This window comes from Equus quagga, chromosome 1, assembly GCF_021613505.1.
Source record: "Equus quagga isolate Etosha38 chromosome 1, UCLA_HA_Equagga_1.0, whole genome shotgun sequence".
NCBI classification, from domain to species: domain Eukaryota; kingdom Metazoa; phylum Chordata; class Mammalia; order Perissodactyla; family Equidae; genus Equus; species Equus quagga.
The window spans coordinates 51,099,920-51,115,792 of NC_060267.1; the positions used below are offsets into that span (position 1 = coordinate 51,099,920).

Consider the following 15,873-nt stretch of genomic DNA (forward strand, 5'->3'; position numbering starts at 1 on the left):
TCCCTTGTCTGAGAAGACATGGTGTCTGAAAAGATCCTTTGAATACTGGTGTCAAAGAGTGTACTGCCTATATTTTCTTCCAGAAGCCTTATGCTTTCAGGTCTTATCTTTAGGTCTTTGATCGATTTTGAGTTTATTTTTGTGAATGGTGAAAAAGAATGGTCTATTTTCATTCTTTTACATGTGGCTTTCCAGTTTTCCCAGCACCATTTGTTGAAAAGACTTCCTCAAACACTGCTGGTGGGAATGCAAACTGGTGCAGCCACTATGGAAAAAAGTATGGAAATTTATCAAAAAATTAAAAATACAAATACCATATGACCCAGCCATCCCACTACTGGGTATCTATCCAAAGAACTTGAAGTCAGCAATTCCAAAAGTCCCATGCACCCCTATGTTCATTGCAGCATTATTTACAATAGCCAAGATGTGGAAGCAACATAAGTGCCCATCAACTGATGATTGGGTAAAGAAGATATGGTATATAGATACAATGGAATACTATTCAGCCATAAAAAAGAACAAAATTGTCCCATTCACAACAACATGGATGGACCTTGAGGGAATTATGTTAAGTGAAATAAGCCAGATAGAGAAAGACAATCTCTGTATGACTCCACTCATAGATGGAAATTAAACATGTAGACAAAGAGAACAGATTAGTGGCTACCAGGGGAAAGGGGGTTTGGGGGTGGGCACAAAGGGTGAAGTGGTGTACCTACAACACGGCTGACAAACAATAATGTACAACTGAAATTTCACAAGATTGTAAACTATCATAAACTCAATAAAAATTAACTTTAAAAAAAAACAACTCCCATCTATCCATTAACAGTAACTCCTTAACAGGAATGGTTTTGTTCCCCAACAGAATGTATCTATGTCTGTGGTGATTATCATTCTCCTTGAGCCGATAAATGCCTAGATGGCTGGCGCATAACCGGGAACGACTCTTAGGTCATCTAGCTGTGCTGCTAACTGTTCACAAACAGACGGAGATATCTCACTGGTCAACTCCCCTGAATTTCTTGATAATAGAATAGCCCTTGAATTTCTTTTGGCTGAGCAAGGAGGTGTCTGTGCTGTGTCCAACACCACCTTCTGTGCCTAGATTAACGCTTCTGGGGAAGCTGAAACTCAGTTACGTAAGATTACTGAGCAAGCTACTTGGCTTTAAAAAAAAGGACTCCTTCAGCGGAGTCTTTCTTTGACTTATTTGATTTTGATTGGTTTGGGTCTTGGGGACCATGGCTCTGAAGCACACTCAAAACACTAGGAATTATCCTGCTTATTATAATAATAAAAATCTCCCTGGTGCATTGTATTCTCTCAAAAGCTTTAAATGTGTGTTCACAGCCACTAACCACCAAGCAAATGACTGGATGTCAGAAAAGGAACCAAGAGAATGGCCAACTTAAAGACGGTGAACCTGAAGCCAGGACCTGTGAATATCACAGGGTTTAAGCAAAAATGTCATAACCTATGGATATCACACAAAGGACAGACAAAGCTACAAGAACTACAGAGCGTTAGCTGAGAGTGGTGCTAATGCCTTAAAATTTGATCCCATCTTGCAGTAAATCAGAAAAAATGATCAAAAGGGAGAAATTATTAGGGCTGGCCCTGTGGCCTAGTGGTTGAGTTCAGCACACTCTGCTTCGGCAGCCTGAGTTCACCGATCTGTTCTGTGGCTGCCAGTCAGCCTCTTTCCCCAGCCACCCATCACTGCACAATGGATTTATAAACACAGTGGCCATAGTGGCAGGGATGGAGATTATGCATGGGCTCAGCAACATGAACTTCCACTCACCAAAGCCAATCTGGCTATGGCCACTGCTGAGTGCCCAATCTGCCAACAGCGGAGACCAATACCTAATCTCCAATATGGCACCATTCCCAGGGGTGACCACCATGGTGGCAAGTTGATTACATTGGATCATATCCATCACGGAAAGGTCAGTATTTTGTCCTCACTGCAATTAGACACCTACTCTGGATATGGATTTGCCTTCCCTCTATGCAATGCTTCTGCCAAATCTCCCATCCAGGGACTTACAGAATGCCTTATCCATCATCATGGATGGATAGCATTACTTCTTATCAAGGAACTCACTTCACAGCAAAAGAAGTGCAGCAAGGGGCCTCCATTCATGGAATTCACAGGTTTTACCATGTTCCCCATCATCCTGATGCAACTGGCTTAACAGAATGATGGAATCGCCTTTTGAAGACTCAGTTACAGCACCAGCTAGGTGGCATTACCTTGCAGGGCTGAAGCAAGGTTCTCCAGAAGGCTGTATTTGCTCTGAATCAGTGTCTAATATACAATGCTGTTTATTCCACAGCCAAAATTCATAGGACCAGGAATCAAAGGCTGGAAAGAGGAGTGGCACCACTCACTACTAACCCTAGTAACCCCCTAGCAAAATTTTTGCTTCCTGTCCCTGTGTCCTTATGCTCTGTTGGCCTAGACATTTAGTTCCAGAGGAAGGGAGGCTTCTACCAGAAGTCATTCCAACAATGATTCCATGCATCTGGACGTTAAGACTGCCACCCAGCCACTTTGGACTCCTCATGCCTCTAAATCAACAGGCAAAGAAGGGAGTTACTGTGATGGCTGGGGTCATTGATCCTGATTCCTGAGGGGAATTCAGACTGCTACTCCACAATGGACATAAGGAAGTGTATGTCTGGAATCCAGGAGATCCCTTAGGGCTTCTCTTACTATTACCCTGCCCTGTGATTAAGGTCAATGGAAATCTATAACAATCCAATCCAGGCAGGACTGCTAATGGCCGAGACCCTTCGGGGATGAAGGTTTGAGTCACCCCACCAGGTAAAGAACCACAACCAACTGAGGCGCCTGCTGAAGGCAAAGGCAATTCAAAATGGGTAGTAGAAGAAGGTAGTCATAAATACCAGCTATGACCATGTGACCAGTTACAGAAATGTGCACTGTAATTATCATGAGTATTTCTCCTTATTTTGTTATAAATATATATAAATATGAATATATATATATATGTTTTCTTCTATCTCATTCTCTTACCATGTAACATAATATATATTGACTTTATATCATAATATTTAAGTGTTTTTAATTTTACATCATAGTATTTAAGTTATGAGATATCAAGAAGAAGTAAACATCACTCAAGGAAGGACTTTATCTCTTCTGGGAAAGGGGTCAGTGCATTTTCAGTTGTACACAAAATGGTTGTATCACGTTGGGCAGAATTATGACTTTGTTATTGTCTTTATTTGGAGAACAAGTAAGGTTTAAGGAGATGCATATGGGTGTCAAGTTGACAGGGGTAGACTTGTGATGGTTAATTTTATGTGTCAACTTGGCTGGGCCATGAGGCACCCAGTATTTGGTTAAACTTTATTCTGGGTGTGACTGGAAGAGCTTCCCAGATGAGATTAACATTTGAATATGTACACTGAGTAAAGCAGATAACCCTCCCCAATGTGAGTGGGCCTCATCCAATCCTTTGAAGGTCCAAACAGAACAAAAGGCTGAGTAAGGGAGAATTTGCTCCTTCTTCTTATCTTTGAGTTGGAACATTGGTCTCCTCCTACCTTTGGACTCAGACTCAGACTCAGAACGAAACTTACATCATTGGCTCTCCTGGCTCTCAGGCCTTCAGAATCGGGCTGGAACTAAACCATTGGCTCTCCTGGCTCTCCAGTTTGCTGACGGCAGATCTTGGGACTTTTTAGCTTCCATATTCATGGGAGCCAGTTCCTTATCTTATATATATATACTCTTCTTTTTTTTTTTTTTTTGAGAAAGATTAGCCCTGAGCTAACATCTGCCACCAATCCTCCTCTTTTTGCTGAGGAAGGCTGGCCCTGAGCTAACATCTGACAAATAAAAATGGCAAGTAACAGGATATATTGGAATATATGAGGAAGCCATTTGGTATAAACCTAATTCGGCCTGACCTTGTCTTTCCAAAAGGGCCTGACGGAGGCCTCAGTTGAGTATGCATTGTATATCTGCTTTAGAGATTCCCTATGGCAAGAGCAAAAAGCCCTTGAGATAAAGGTGCAACTTCCCTCCCCCTCCCAACGTTGGCGGCTCCTTGGGGATTAAGTATCTTTCCTTGGGTTGGAAACTGATTGCTGCGCTCACCTGTGACCGCCCAGCTTGAGACAATAGACTTGCCTCCTGCTACGCCCACCAAGATAGCAGACCCACTACCTGCTGTGTCCATCAAGCGTTGTGCTGACAGGGCAATCTTGTGACTATTGTGGGAGGGACATTTCAGTCATGTGTGAAACACCCTCTTTGAGGGTATATAACCGCCCTGTGTACCCCCACTTCTTTGGAGTGCTCTGTTCCTTTGTGGAAAGACTCTCCCAGGTTATAATCCTAAGATTTAAGCTCAGAATAAACTCACCCAAATTTTCATTTATAGATTGGTTATGGATTATTTTCGTCGACACATCCATGCCCATCTTCCTCTACTTTATATGTGGGACGCCTGCCACAGCATGGCTTGCCAAGTGGTGCCAAGTCCGCACGCAGGATCTGAACCAGCGAACCCCAGGCTGCTGAAGCAGAACGTGTGAACTTAACCACTGCGCCACTGGGCCAGCCCTATATATACAATACTGTTTCTCTGCAGAACTCAGACTAATACAGAAGCTTAAGCATGTTTCTTAAAGATATAAAACTATTAGAATAGTTGATTATCTGAAAGTATTTTTTTAAATCAGATCATTTAGAAAAAATTTTTAAAACAGAGGGAGACTTCTAATAAAGAAGTCAGATTAATTTGCTTCTTGTGCCTAAGATCCCACTAAAATAATAGTGAAGGATGGGATGGGGAAGGTATAAATCTATAGGGACAAAGTGAATGGAAGAAGAGATGCCAGAAGATGAAACATTTAAACCCATTCTTGGAAAATGGCAAGAAGATGGAGAAGTAGTGATGATACAGGAGAAGGGAGGGGGATGACGAGGGGCCAAATGAGAGGACTGGCCTGAAAGCCTAGCCTCAAAAGGTTGGACCCTCAAGTCCCCTCCCCACCAAGCACAGCCAGGTAAATACCCAACCCCATCAGCACGAGGCAGATAATTGATGCTATATTCTCTGAGAAAATGGATGGAAGAAAATCTGGACCCAAGGGCATTAGGCATTGCAAGGAACAAGGGAGAGACATGGAGCTAAAAACAGGCATATACTTTCCTGGCAGGAGACTGGCAGATTCTCTCTCCGAAGAAACTGAATAATCCTACAGAACACATCTCAACAACAAAGAAAACTAACAACCCAATTAAAAAATGGGCAAAAGATCTGAACAGACATTGCTCCAAAGAAGATATACAGATGGCCAAAAGGCACGTGAAAAGATGTTCAACATTATTAGGGAAATGCAAATTAAAACTACAACAGAGATGTCACCACACTCCTGTCAGGATGGCTATAATTAGCAAGATAGTGTGGTTACTTGTTAACAACAAGTGAAACAATAAGTGTTGGAGAGGAGGGAACCCTCATACAGTGCAGGTAGGAATGCAAACTGGTGCAGCCTCTGTGGAAAACAGTATGGAGATTCCTCAAAAAATTAAGAATAGATTTAACATATGATCCAGCTATTCCACCACTTGGTATTTTTCCAAAGAACATGAAAACATGAACGCACAAAGATACATGCACCCCTATGTTCACTGCAGCATTATTCACAATAGCCTAAAGAAACCTAGGTGCCCATCAAGGGACAAATGGATAAAGGAGACGGGGCATATATGCACAATGTAATACTACTCAGCCATAAGAAATGATGAAATCTGGCCATTTGCAACAACATGGATGGACCTTGAGGGTATTATACTAAGTGAAATAAGTCAGAGGAAGAAAGTCAAATACTGTATGATCTCATTCATAAGTAGAAGATAAAAACAATGACAAACAAACATGTAGAAACAGAGATTGGCTTGGTGGTTACCAGAGGGGAAGGGGGAGGGGGGAGGGTGAAAGGGGTGACTGGGCACCTGTGTGTGGTGATGGATTGCAATTAGTCTTTGGGTGGTGAACGTGATGTAATCTACACAGAAATTGAAATATATAATGATGTACACCTGAAATTTTAAAAAAAGAGTCCATTGGAGAAACTGAAAATAAATACATAAATAAAGTCAATTTTATAAAAAAAGAAACAAACAAAACAAAAAAAAACTAAAGACCAAACCCTCCACATACTAACATTTGGAAGCTTCTCAACCAAAAGGCGAATTCCCAGCCCAATCACTTTCAGTGAAATTCACCAGTCAGCAAGCCCTATGCACAGCCCAGATGCCCAATTAACTTTGTAATGCCTTGTGTGTAGTATATGAAAAGAGAGTCACCATCAGAAAACAGACAAAAAGAAAGCAGAAATCCAGAGGAAAAAGGAAAAAGGCAAGAAACAAAAGAAAAATAATAAATATAAATAAATAAAAGAAACCTTCCTCCAAAATCCCCAATTAATGTTCTCAGAAGGCTAATACAGCAGGTTGCATCCATAAAACAAGAACGCTGTAGAAAAAAAGAAGCTACCCCAGCATAAAGAAAGAGTTCTTGGAAATTAAAAACATGAGACAGAGAAGGCAGAGAAATACAACTATTAAGGCATAGTTGGTGGTCTTTGTGTGACTAGTATTCTTAAATGGTGAAAATGAATACAAATTCTTGTGGGATTAAAGACTGGCAGGTCAGGCAAGTTAAAGCAGTAACCTTAAATCTTGGTGTTTAACACCACACAGGTTTATATCTTGCTCGAACTAAGTCTGACGCAGGTTGGGCGGCCTCCTCCATCACATAGCTATGCCATCCAGGATGCAGGGCCTCTGTAAGGTGACTATATAGCAAGGGAAGAGACAAATTTGGGAGTCACCCTGGCTACCACCTTGGCCAGGAAATAGACACACTTCATTTCTGCCTATAGTCCATCAGCCATAACTAGTCACGTGATCCCATCCTGACTGCAAGAGAGTTAAGAAATTGTAGGCACATGCAGGGGTATTGAATGAGCACTGACCATCTCTGCCATCGTGAGAAAACAAGATTGTTTTTCCAGACGTATAGAAGGGACGGAAAGGAAAAAGAGGGCAGTAACTTGAGAGAAAGGAAGGTGTTCTAGGCTGGGAAGCCCTGCCAATGACAATAGATAATAGAGGTTAAGGAGCCAGAGGAAAGGAAGGTAGTAGAGATGCTGAGATTGCTGAAGGGAAGGCAAGGGAAAAGCAGCAATAAGAGAAGACTGATTTCACTAACACTTCCACTTCATTGTATAATTCTCTCTTCATGTCTCTCTTCCCACAAGACAGAGCTTCTTGAAGGCACAGGCTGTCTCTTATTCATCTTTGTATTGAGGGTCTCTTGGCGCTTTCACCGCCACAACCTGGGTCTGTTGCCCGATCAGGAAAGCACACCACCTGTCTGTCCCTTGTCATATTGTGGTAGCTGCATTTTGCCGTGATGCTGAAAGCTCTGCCACTGGGATTTCAAATACCAGCAGGGTCACCCATGGTGGACAGGTTTCAGTGGAGCTTTCAGACTAGACAGACTAGGAAGAAGGATCTGACCACCCACTTCTGAAAAAACTGGCCATGAAAACTGTATGAACAGCAGCAGAGCATTGTCTGAAACAGCACCAGAAGGTGAGAGGATGGCACACAAAGCCCAGGCAGGGTTCCGCTCTGCTGCACACAGGGTCGCCAGGAGTCAGATGGACTCAACAGTACTAACAACAAATTGAGAGGTCAGCACAGAACCTGACTTAACAAGCCCTCAGTGAACGTATTTAATTATAAAGTAAGGGGCCATATAATCTTAACCTTCTCTTCCCCCACTCACCAGCTAGTCTAACTGGAGAAACAGGTGCTACCTTGGAACAGAAGGAGGAATGACGAGAATGTGGCCTACCGAATACCTGAGGAGAAAGGCAAACAGCCACCTGTTGTGTCTACACAGACACAGCCTCTGTCCCACGCCCATCCTTTTGGAACACCAGAGGTGCAAGAAGGGGCGAACATGTTTTCTAAGTGTATAACACAAAAAGAAACTGACTTTCAATATTTTTAAACAGGGTCTAACTGACTGGATGCTTTGACAAATACATTTTACTTATTCAGTAAATCAGAGATTGTTAAAGGTCCTAAACAACATCTAGCCAAACACTTCAATTAAGCAAAATCTAGTAGGTGTGTATACCTTACAAACCTTAATTCCCCTCCTGGTTACAAACCCTGGAGGGCTGTTTTCTTAACTGAGGATCATGAACTACTAGTAAGTAGCGATAGCAAGTTAGTGGATCCTAATCAGCAATTTTTTTTTAAGGTTTTATTTTTCCTTTTTCTCCCAAAGCCCCCCGGTACACAGTTGTGTATTTTTAGTTGTGGGTCCCTCCAGTTGTGGCATGTGGGATGCCGCCTCAGCACGGCTTGATGAGCGGTGCCATGTCCGCGCCCAGGATCCAAACCAGCAAAACTCTGGGTCACCGAAGTGGAGCACACAAACTTAACCACTCAGCCACAGGGCCGGCCCCAGGATCAGCAATTTTTTTAACAAATTAAAATAGAATAGAAATTATCAGAGACTACACACATAGTATGGCAGTGCATCGTGTGTGAGAGTAAAATATGTATTTGCTGTCTACTGTGCAGATGTGTGTGTACTGGATAGCAATGTGTTTCTCACAGTACATCCCAGTTAAGTTTTTAGTTTGGGGTCACCGTCCTAGAGAAACTCTCACTGTTGCTTAAAGGAGAAACGTTACAGCAATGTTTGTAATAAAATACATTCATAGATAGGAAACAATCCAAGCATTCCTCAACACGACCATGAAAAATTAATTGTCTTCTCAGACAAGGAAAACAAAAAGAAAAAATAAGCAAGTGGGACTTCATTAGACTAAAGAGCTTCTGCAAGGCAAAAGAAACTAGGATCAAAACAAAAAGACAACCCACCAATTGGGACAAAATTTTTGCAAATCATATATCCAGCAAGGGGTAAATCTCCATAATATATAAGGAACTCACACAACTGAACAACAAAAAACAAACAGCCCGATTAAAAAATGGGAAGAGGATATGAACAGACATTTTTCCAAAGAAGATATACAGATGGCCAATAAACACATGAAAACATGTCCTATCACTAATCATCAAGGAAATGCAAATCAAAACGACACTAAGATACCACCTGATGCCTGTTAAAATGGCTATAACCACTAAGACTAAAAATAACAAATGTTGGAGAGGGTGTGGAGAGAAGGGAACCCTCACACACTGCTGGTGGGAATGCAAACTGGTGCAGCCACTGTGGAAAACAGTATGGAGATTCCTCAAAAAACTAAAAATACAACTACCAGATGACCCAGCTATCCCACTACTGGGTATCTACCCAAACAACTTGAAATCGACAATCCAAAGTAACATACGTACCCCTATGTTCATTGCAGCACTCTTCACAACAGCCAAGACATGGGAACAATCCAAGCGCCCATCCACTGATGAGTGGATAAAGATGTGGTTTATATACACAATGGAATACTACTCAGCCATAAAAAAGAAAATCATCCCATTTGCAACAACGTGGATGGACCTGGAGGGAATTATGCTAAATGAAATCAGCCAGACTGAGAAAGACAAACACCATATGATTTCACTCATATGTGGAATATAAACAAACACATGGACAAAGAAAACAGTTCCCAGGGGAAGAAGGGTCGGGGTGGGCACAGGGGGTGAAGAGGAGCACTTATGCGGAGACAGACAAGAAATAATATACAACTGAAATTTCACAATGATGTAAACTATTATGAATTCAATAAAAAAACTGTTTTAATTAATTGTGGTGGAATCATACATCACAGCTAAGATGAACGAATTAGAGCTACATGTAACAATATGAATACCTCATTAAAGATGTTAAGCATAAAAACAAGTTGCAAAATGATATATTCATTGTAATATTATTAATATAAAGTTTAAAATCATGCAAAACCTACTATATATTGTTTCTGGATATATACAGTATGCAAAGTATAAAAATGGGCATGAACTTGACAAATACCAAAGTCAGCAAAGTGGTGACCTCCGAGAAGGGAAAGAGGGAAATGCCACAGGGAAGGGATATACCAGGCTCTTCAACTGAATGTGATATTTGTTTCTTAACCTGGGGGAAGTTATATTATTCTCTACTTTTCTGAATATTTAGGAATATTTCATATTTTTAAAAGTTTTGCCCAAAAAAAGGAGGAGGGAGGTGAAACAACAGACTTAGGTGCAGATTCTGTCCCTGCCACATGCTGGGAGGAAAGGAGCTTAGCGAGTTCCTTAATTTTTCCAAGCCTCTGTGTCTCTAACAGGACATCATAATAATGCCCTGTTTCACAACCAAATTAAGTGAAATAATACGGATATAAGCGCTTTACAAAGTTTAAAGTGCTATAGAAGTGTAAGTCGCAATTGTACAAGAATGCTCCGCAAACTCCAGTTATCACAAGAAACTCTTAGTTTTCCTTTGTTACATACTCTCAGAGAACCTCATTCCTTTCCATCAGCGCACTTACATTCGCTTCTACAACTGTGCATCATGCCCGCACCAGAGTTTAGGGCTCAGAGCCAAGCACAGTCCCTGGCACATGGTAATGCTCAACACATTTTAATCTGAACAGCGCTTACCTGTAGGAAGTAAAAATGGGAAGCAGAGTGGGAAGAAAGGAGTTTTGTTTTCTGCTTTATGTTTCTATATTGTTTGACTTTTTATCATGAACTTGTGTTAAATAGCGTTAAATAGTGACAAACTAGTTTAATTTTTAATGAATAAGGATTAAATCGGCATGTCTTAATTTCATCGCCTCTCGGGGGAAGGTAACGTTTTAATATAGGAAGTTACATGAAAAGGGGGTGCATGAAATAAAAGGAGCAGGCAAGTAGTGTTCTGGGCGCCAGGCTCTCTGCAGACCCTTTGGGTGGAAGGCAGCGTGTCTAACGGTGTAAGAACTGCCCGGAGGTACCGTTAGGAGGCGCTCGCGAGGCTGCAGCAGGAATTCCCGCCCTCTCTGTTACATGCCCCAGTAACCCCGGCACGCCGGCGACTGCGAGTAACCTCGGCTGGGCGCCCCCCCCCCCGCCCCGACTCTCGCCTGCTCCCGTCTCAGCCAATGGGAAGACAGCGCCCGAACCGGCTGGACAACTCGCCCTCACCGACTCCTCCCCCAAGCAGTTAAAACCGGGTTGTACAATCACCTCGCCGCCGGCTGTAGACTTTTCTAATCGCATCTCCAGTTCCCGATTCCAAGCCCCGCCCCACAGCCTGCCCTGCGCTCCTTCTGGGCCTGGGTCACCTCTGCCTTACAAATGTTCAGACCCGCCCTCTGCTTACCTTGCTGCGCTAGGCCCCGCCCCCTGGCCGACCGACCAATAAGCGGGCGAGCCTGGAGCCACTGGGCGGGCCCGCAGCCAATGCGCACGCCGTGGGCGGGCTCCCGGCCGGAATTGGGGGTGAAGCTACAGCGTTGTGCCCACATTCGGGGTGCGCGGAGCTGGGGGTCCCTGGGGGGAGCCGGGAGCTAAGATGGCGTCCGCAGCTGAGGGGGACGTGGGGACGGTGGCGGAGCTGGCGACGGTGCTGCCGTGGGGTTTCCAGGAGCTGAGCCTTAACAAGTTGGCAGCGTCCCTGGGCGCGACAGAACAGGCGCTACGGCTCATCATCTCCATCTTGCTAGGTAAGGACCCTCCTGCCTCCTTCCGCCCCCTCGCGGAGTCCCCGAGGAATGGGGACGTGACCTCCCCCGCTTCCCGGAGCCACCCAGGCGGGCTTTGTGGGGTGTGGATGTGAATCCTCAAACACAGCAACCAGCTATCGAGAGGAGGACAAGTCTTGTCTCAAGTCTGGGGGTGCCGTGCCCTCTGAACCTCTCATCACCTTTCTCTTCCGCGTCTGCTGTACCCTTCTGGCCTCATTTGGCGCCACCACCTCTCACCATGCCGTGATCTACCACGTGTCCTCACGACCTGCCCTTATTTGTCTCTCTCTTGAGTTCTACTCTGTGTCCATGTGTACTGCTGTCTGTTATTAATGTCAACCCTCACACACGCGCGCTTCTTATCAGTAGGCATAGGCCCCTAACTTAGGTATTTTAGCCGTGCGGGCCGCCTCAGCCCCATATTCCATACTTACATATCCCGAGTTTCTATTTTGTGCATTGCCAGCTTATATTACACTTTCGTCTCTTTTCTGTCCTGTTTCTAATATTTTCTTCTTATACCATATTGCTTTTTTTCCCCTTAACCACCCGCCTGTCATTTACCCTGGATCGCCCTGGAACAGCACCATAATGTAGGATTTGGGACACAGGACTGACAACCCTCTTAAAAACTATCCCTGCCACCCCAAGCGTTTATTTAACCACATGGTTCAAAGGAGGTGGTATATCTGAATTTATGTGACAACAAGCTGTATTATAACTGGTTTATAGGCTTTTTACTGCATCCTGCCTGCACAATTTTTTAATACGTGGAAGCAGCATGATACAATGAGCAAAAAGGCGTGGACTTGAAAGCTGGACAGATCAGACCCAGTCCTGCTGCTGCTTACAAACTGGGACCCTAGGCAAACCACTTAACCTCTCTGGACCTCAATTTTCTTGATCTGTGAAATGAGGACAGTAATGCCTACCTAATAAGATTGCTGTAAAGTCTTGTAGGAATTCAGAGGTCAAAATCTGATAATGTAAATATTTGAGTAGTTGGAAGTTTTTATGAAGGTTATGGGACTTTAGCTAGGAGAGTAAGGGGTGGAGAAGAATTAAGCAGACGGGGCTAGGACAGAGCAGAGGATTAGAGATCTAAATCTTAGGAAGTTTGAGATAAAGTTGGGCAGATGTGGAATGTTTTAAATGCCAGAAAGAAGTTTGGAATTTATCCAATAGTCAGTAGAGACACTGGCATATAATATCATCTAAGGGTGTTAACTCGATCTAAATAATGTGGGAGGCATTTATTCATATTTAAACAACCTTGGCTAATATCATTATTTGCCTATTACGTATCAAACCAAGATGATCTTCCTTTCTCCCAAATGAAGGTCACCTTTTCCCTCCCTTGTAGAATTGTACAAGTTTTAGAGGTGGAAGCGACCTTAGGTTGTGACTTGCTCGCTGTCACCCAGACCTAACCCGTATTTGTCAACACCTCAAACTAGGTCTCTTTGCACCACACTAGCTTTCAACGTCCTATTCCTTCAACCTGTTTTCTGACGCAGTTATTTGTTGGGGTTGTAATTGGCAATTAAGAGTGTTTACATTCATTAGTTAGGAAGCTCACTGTTGATTTCTCAACTATAAATTGAGAATGAAACACAAGTAGCAACAAATTATAAGGGGCAAACTGTTCAATGGAGCTATAGCTGGAATTAGACCTGGAATTTGTCCTTTTTGTGCTGACATAATCGAATGCTGCCAGGGTCTCCTAGTGGGCTACTCCTGTGTACTGCTGTGGGGCATCCAACTGATTAGGATGTTGTTTTCTCCATATATTACCCCTCTCCTCTCATCCTCTCATTTCCACCAATCATCAAAGTAGTAAACACTTGGTGTAATGCACCTCCCCCACTTCTGAGCCCCCTTACCCATTCTCCCATTTCCCATATCCCTCCTTCCTGTTTCACATGTGCCAGTGCCTTCAGTGACTCATAGTATTTCTCATTTTTAGATCAATTTGGTGCTTCATGTTACCTTGTATCAGGCATAGCTCTTCCACGTGGATATATAGGATTGTGTTTTCTATGTATAGGTTAAATGCAAACGTAAATTGATAAGCTTGACATGTGCATGGAAGAAAGAGTGATTTCTGGTTGTAGATATGTTTCCCTTACCAAAGGTATTACCACTTCTGTGTATTGTGACCTAGAAACCAGTAGCCTTTCAGCAATGGAGTTCCTGGTTCTCTTGGGGAACTGGGATGTTGGAGGAAATCCTTGCTAAAGATACCAAGAAGGCCTGTGGTCCAAAATGATTTGTGACTCACTTTCTACTAATTCGAGATTGATTTCGGTTAAAAGCGCCTAAATACAGATACCCTGAGGGAAGAGTTAGGTACATCAGACATCCACATTTTAAAGTGCGAATAACTTCTAATTAGATAGTCTCATTACTGTTTTCTTAACATCTTACTTTCTCTACTTGAGTTCTGTGTGGTGGTCTTGGGGTGGGCTGCAGAGCACTAAAGCACTCGCTTTCAAACATTTTTGACTGGGACCCATGGTAGGGAATATGTTTTACATCATGACCCAGTGCACATACAGGTGTATATATGCGTTCAAACAAAAGTTTCAGGAAACGTTACTTATCCTTACTATAGGCAGTGTGTTTAGCTATTTTCTATTTTATTTTGTAGTGTTGTTTATAACCCACTAAATTAATTTCGTGACCCATTAATGGGTTACAACAAGTAGTTTGAAAAATCTGGGTTAGAGGCCATAATTTCTAATATTCACTGCTTCGAGGAAAGGGTAAGCTTCTGAGGACTGCTGCATTGGAGTATTTGGAACAGCCAGAAGACTCTGTTAAAGGCTTGTGTGTATGTCTGTCTTGTGTATCACTGCAAGGAGTTTGGTGGAAGATGGATTTTGCTATGAGCCCTGGTGCTGGCAAATGCTACTGGAAAACATCTCCCTGTCAACCACTTGGGTCTCGTCACTCAGTGTAATTAACAACATGAATTTTTCCAAATTAATTCAATAAAATGTACCAGCTGTGGATGAAGCACTATGCTTGACCCTGCACGGGCAAGAGCAGTGGGGCAGTGTGAGTAACAGAGCCGTGTACTCAAAGAGATTATGGTCTGTTAGTGGGTAGGGAATAGGCATGAGATAAGTACCCTAATAACCACAATAAAAGGCAGAAATGTAAGTGCCATAGAGAATTACAAAGCTTTATGAGATTTAAATTTTAGAACTTTAATGAATTTTGAAAGTTGAGTGAGGTTTCAACTGAGATGTTAAGACAAAAAGAATAGCACGACCAAAGGCCCTGAGGTAGGAATGTGTGGTAACACATTCAAGGAACAGTAAGTAGTCCAGTTTGACTAAAACAGAACTTAATAGAGAAGTGGTGGGAGGGAAGACCGAAAAGGTGAGTTCTGAAGCCTTGAAAGCCAAGGTAAAGAGTTTGTACTTGATTAAGTTGGTGATAGGGAGCCATTGGAGATATTTGGATGCAGACTAATGTGACTGGAAGTGCATTAGGAAGATGCTACAGTGTTGTGTGATTGAAGTAGACATAGACAAGAGGCAGGGAAACTCATGAGAAGGAACAATGATCCAAACAATTATAATGACTTGGAGACAAGGTGGTTGCACTGAGGGGGAAAGTAGGGATCTCATGGCGGGTATTTTAGGAATGTAGAATCTTTTGAAAGGTAGATTCTGTAAACGCTTTGCTCTATACAGCTGCTCATGCCAGAAACCTTGTCATCTCCCTTTCGTCTCTCGCCACATCCTAGTCACCAAGTCCTATCAATACTGCCTCCACGTTGTGTCTCAAATACATCCACTTTTCATCCCCACAGCCACTGACCATCGTCACCAGAAGCGCCAAGGAGCCTCTTGCCTGGTCTCTAATTCTACCCTCGCTCCCTCCAGTCCCTTCTCCAGAGCAGCCAGACTGGTTGGGTCCTGTGCCTCTGCTGCTCAGAACCCTTCAGGGCTTCCATCCGTGGCCCCAAAGCCCCTGCCTGCTGCCCCAGCCTTATCTCAAGCAACCTCACAACCCTTCAGCTGCAGGGCCTTCTTCCAGTTCCTCAGAAAAGACACTAAGCCTTTCCTACCTCGGAGCCTTTGTCCCTGCTGATGTCACTGCCTAGAATGTTCTTCA

The 15,873-nt window shown here is 43.2% G+C and overlaps 1 protein-coding gene across 1 annotated transcript in view; it reads left to right on the top strand.

The window, feature by feature from the left end:
* Window positions 1-11,518: 11,518 nt before the first annotated feature.
* The window catches only part of LPCAT3 (lysophosphatidylcholine acyltransferase 3), a 36,233-nt gene continuing 31,878 nt past the window's right edge, over window positions 11,519-15,873 (top strand). The window contains exon 1 of the mRNA XM_046642872.1: window positions 11,519-11,724. Within this exon, the coding sequence (XP_046498828.1) occupies window positions 11,574-11,724 (151 nt within the window). The 5' untranslated portion in view covers window positions 11,519-11,573. The remainder of the gene's footprint in view (window positions 11,725-15,873) is intronic.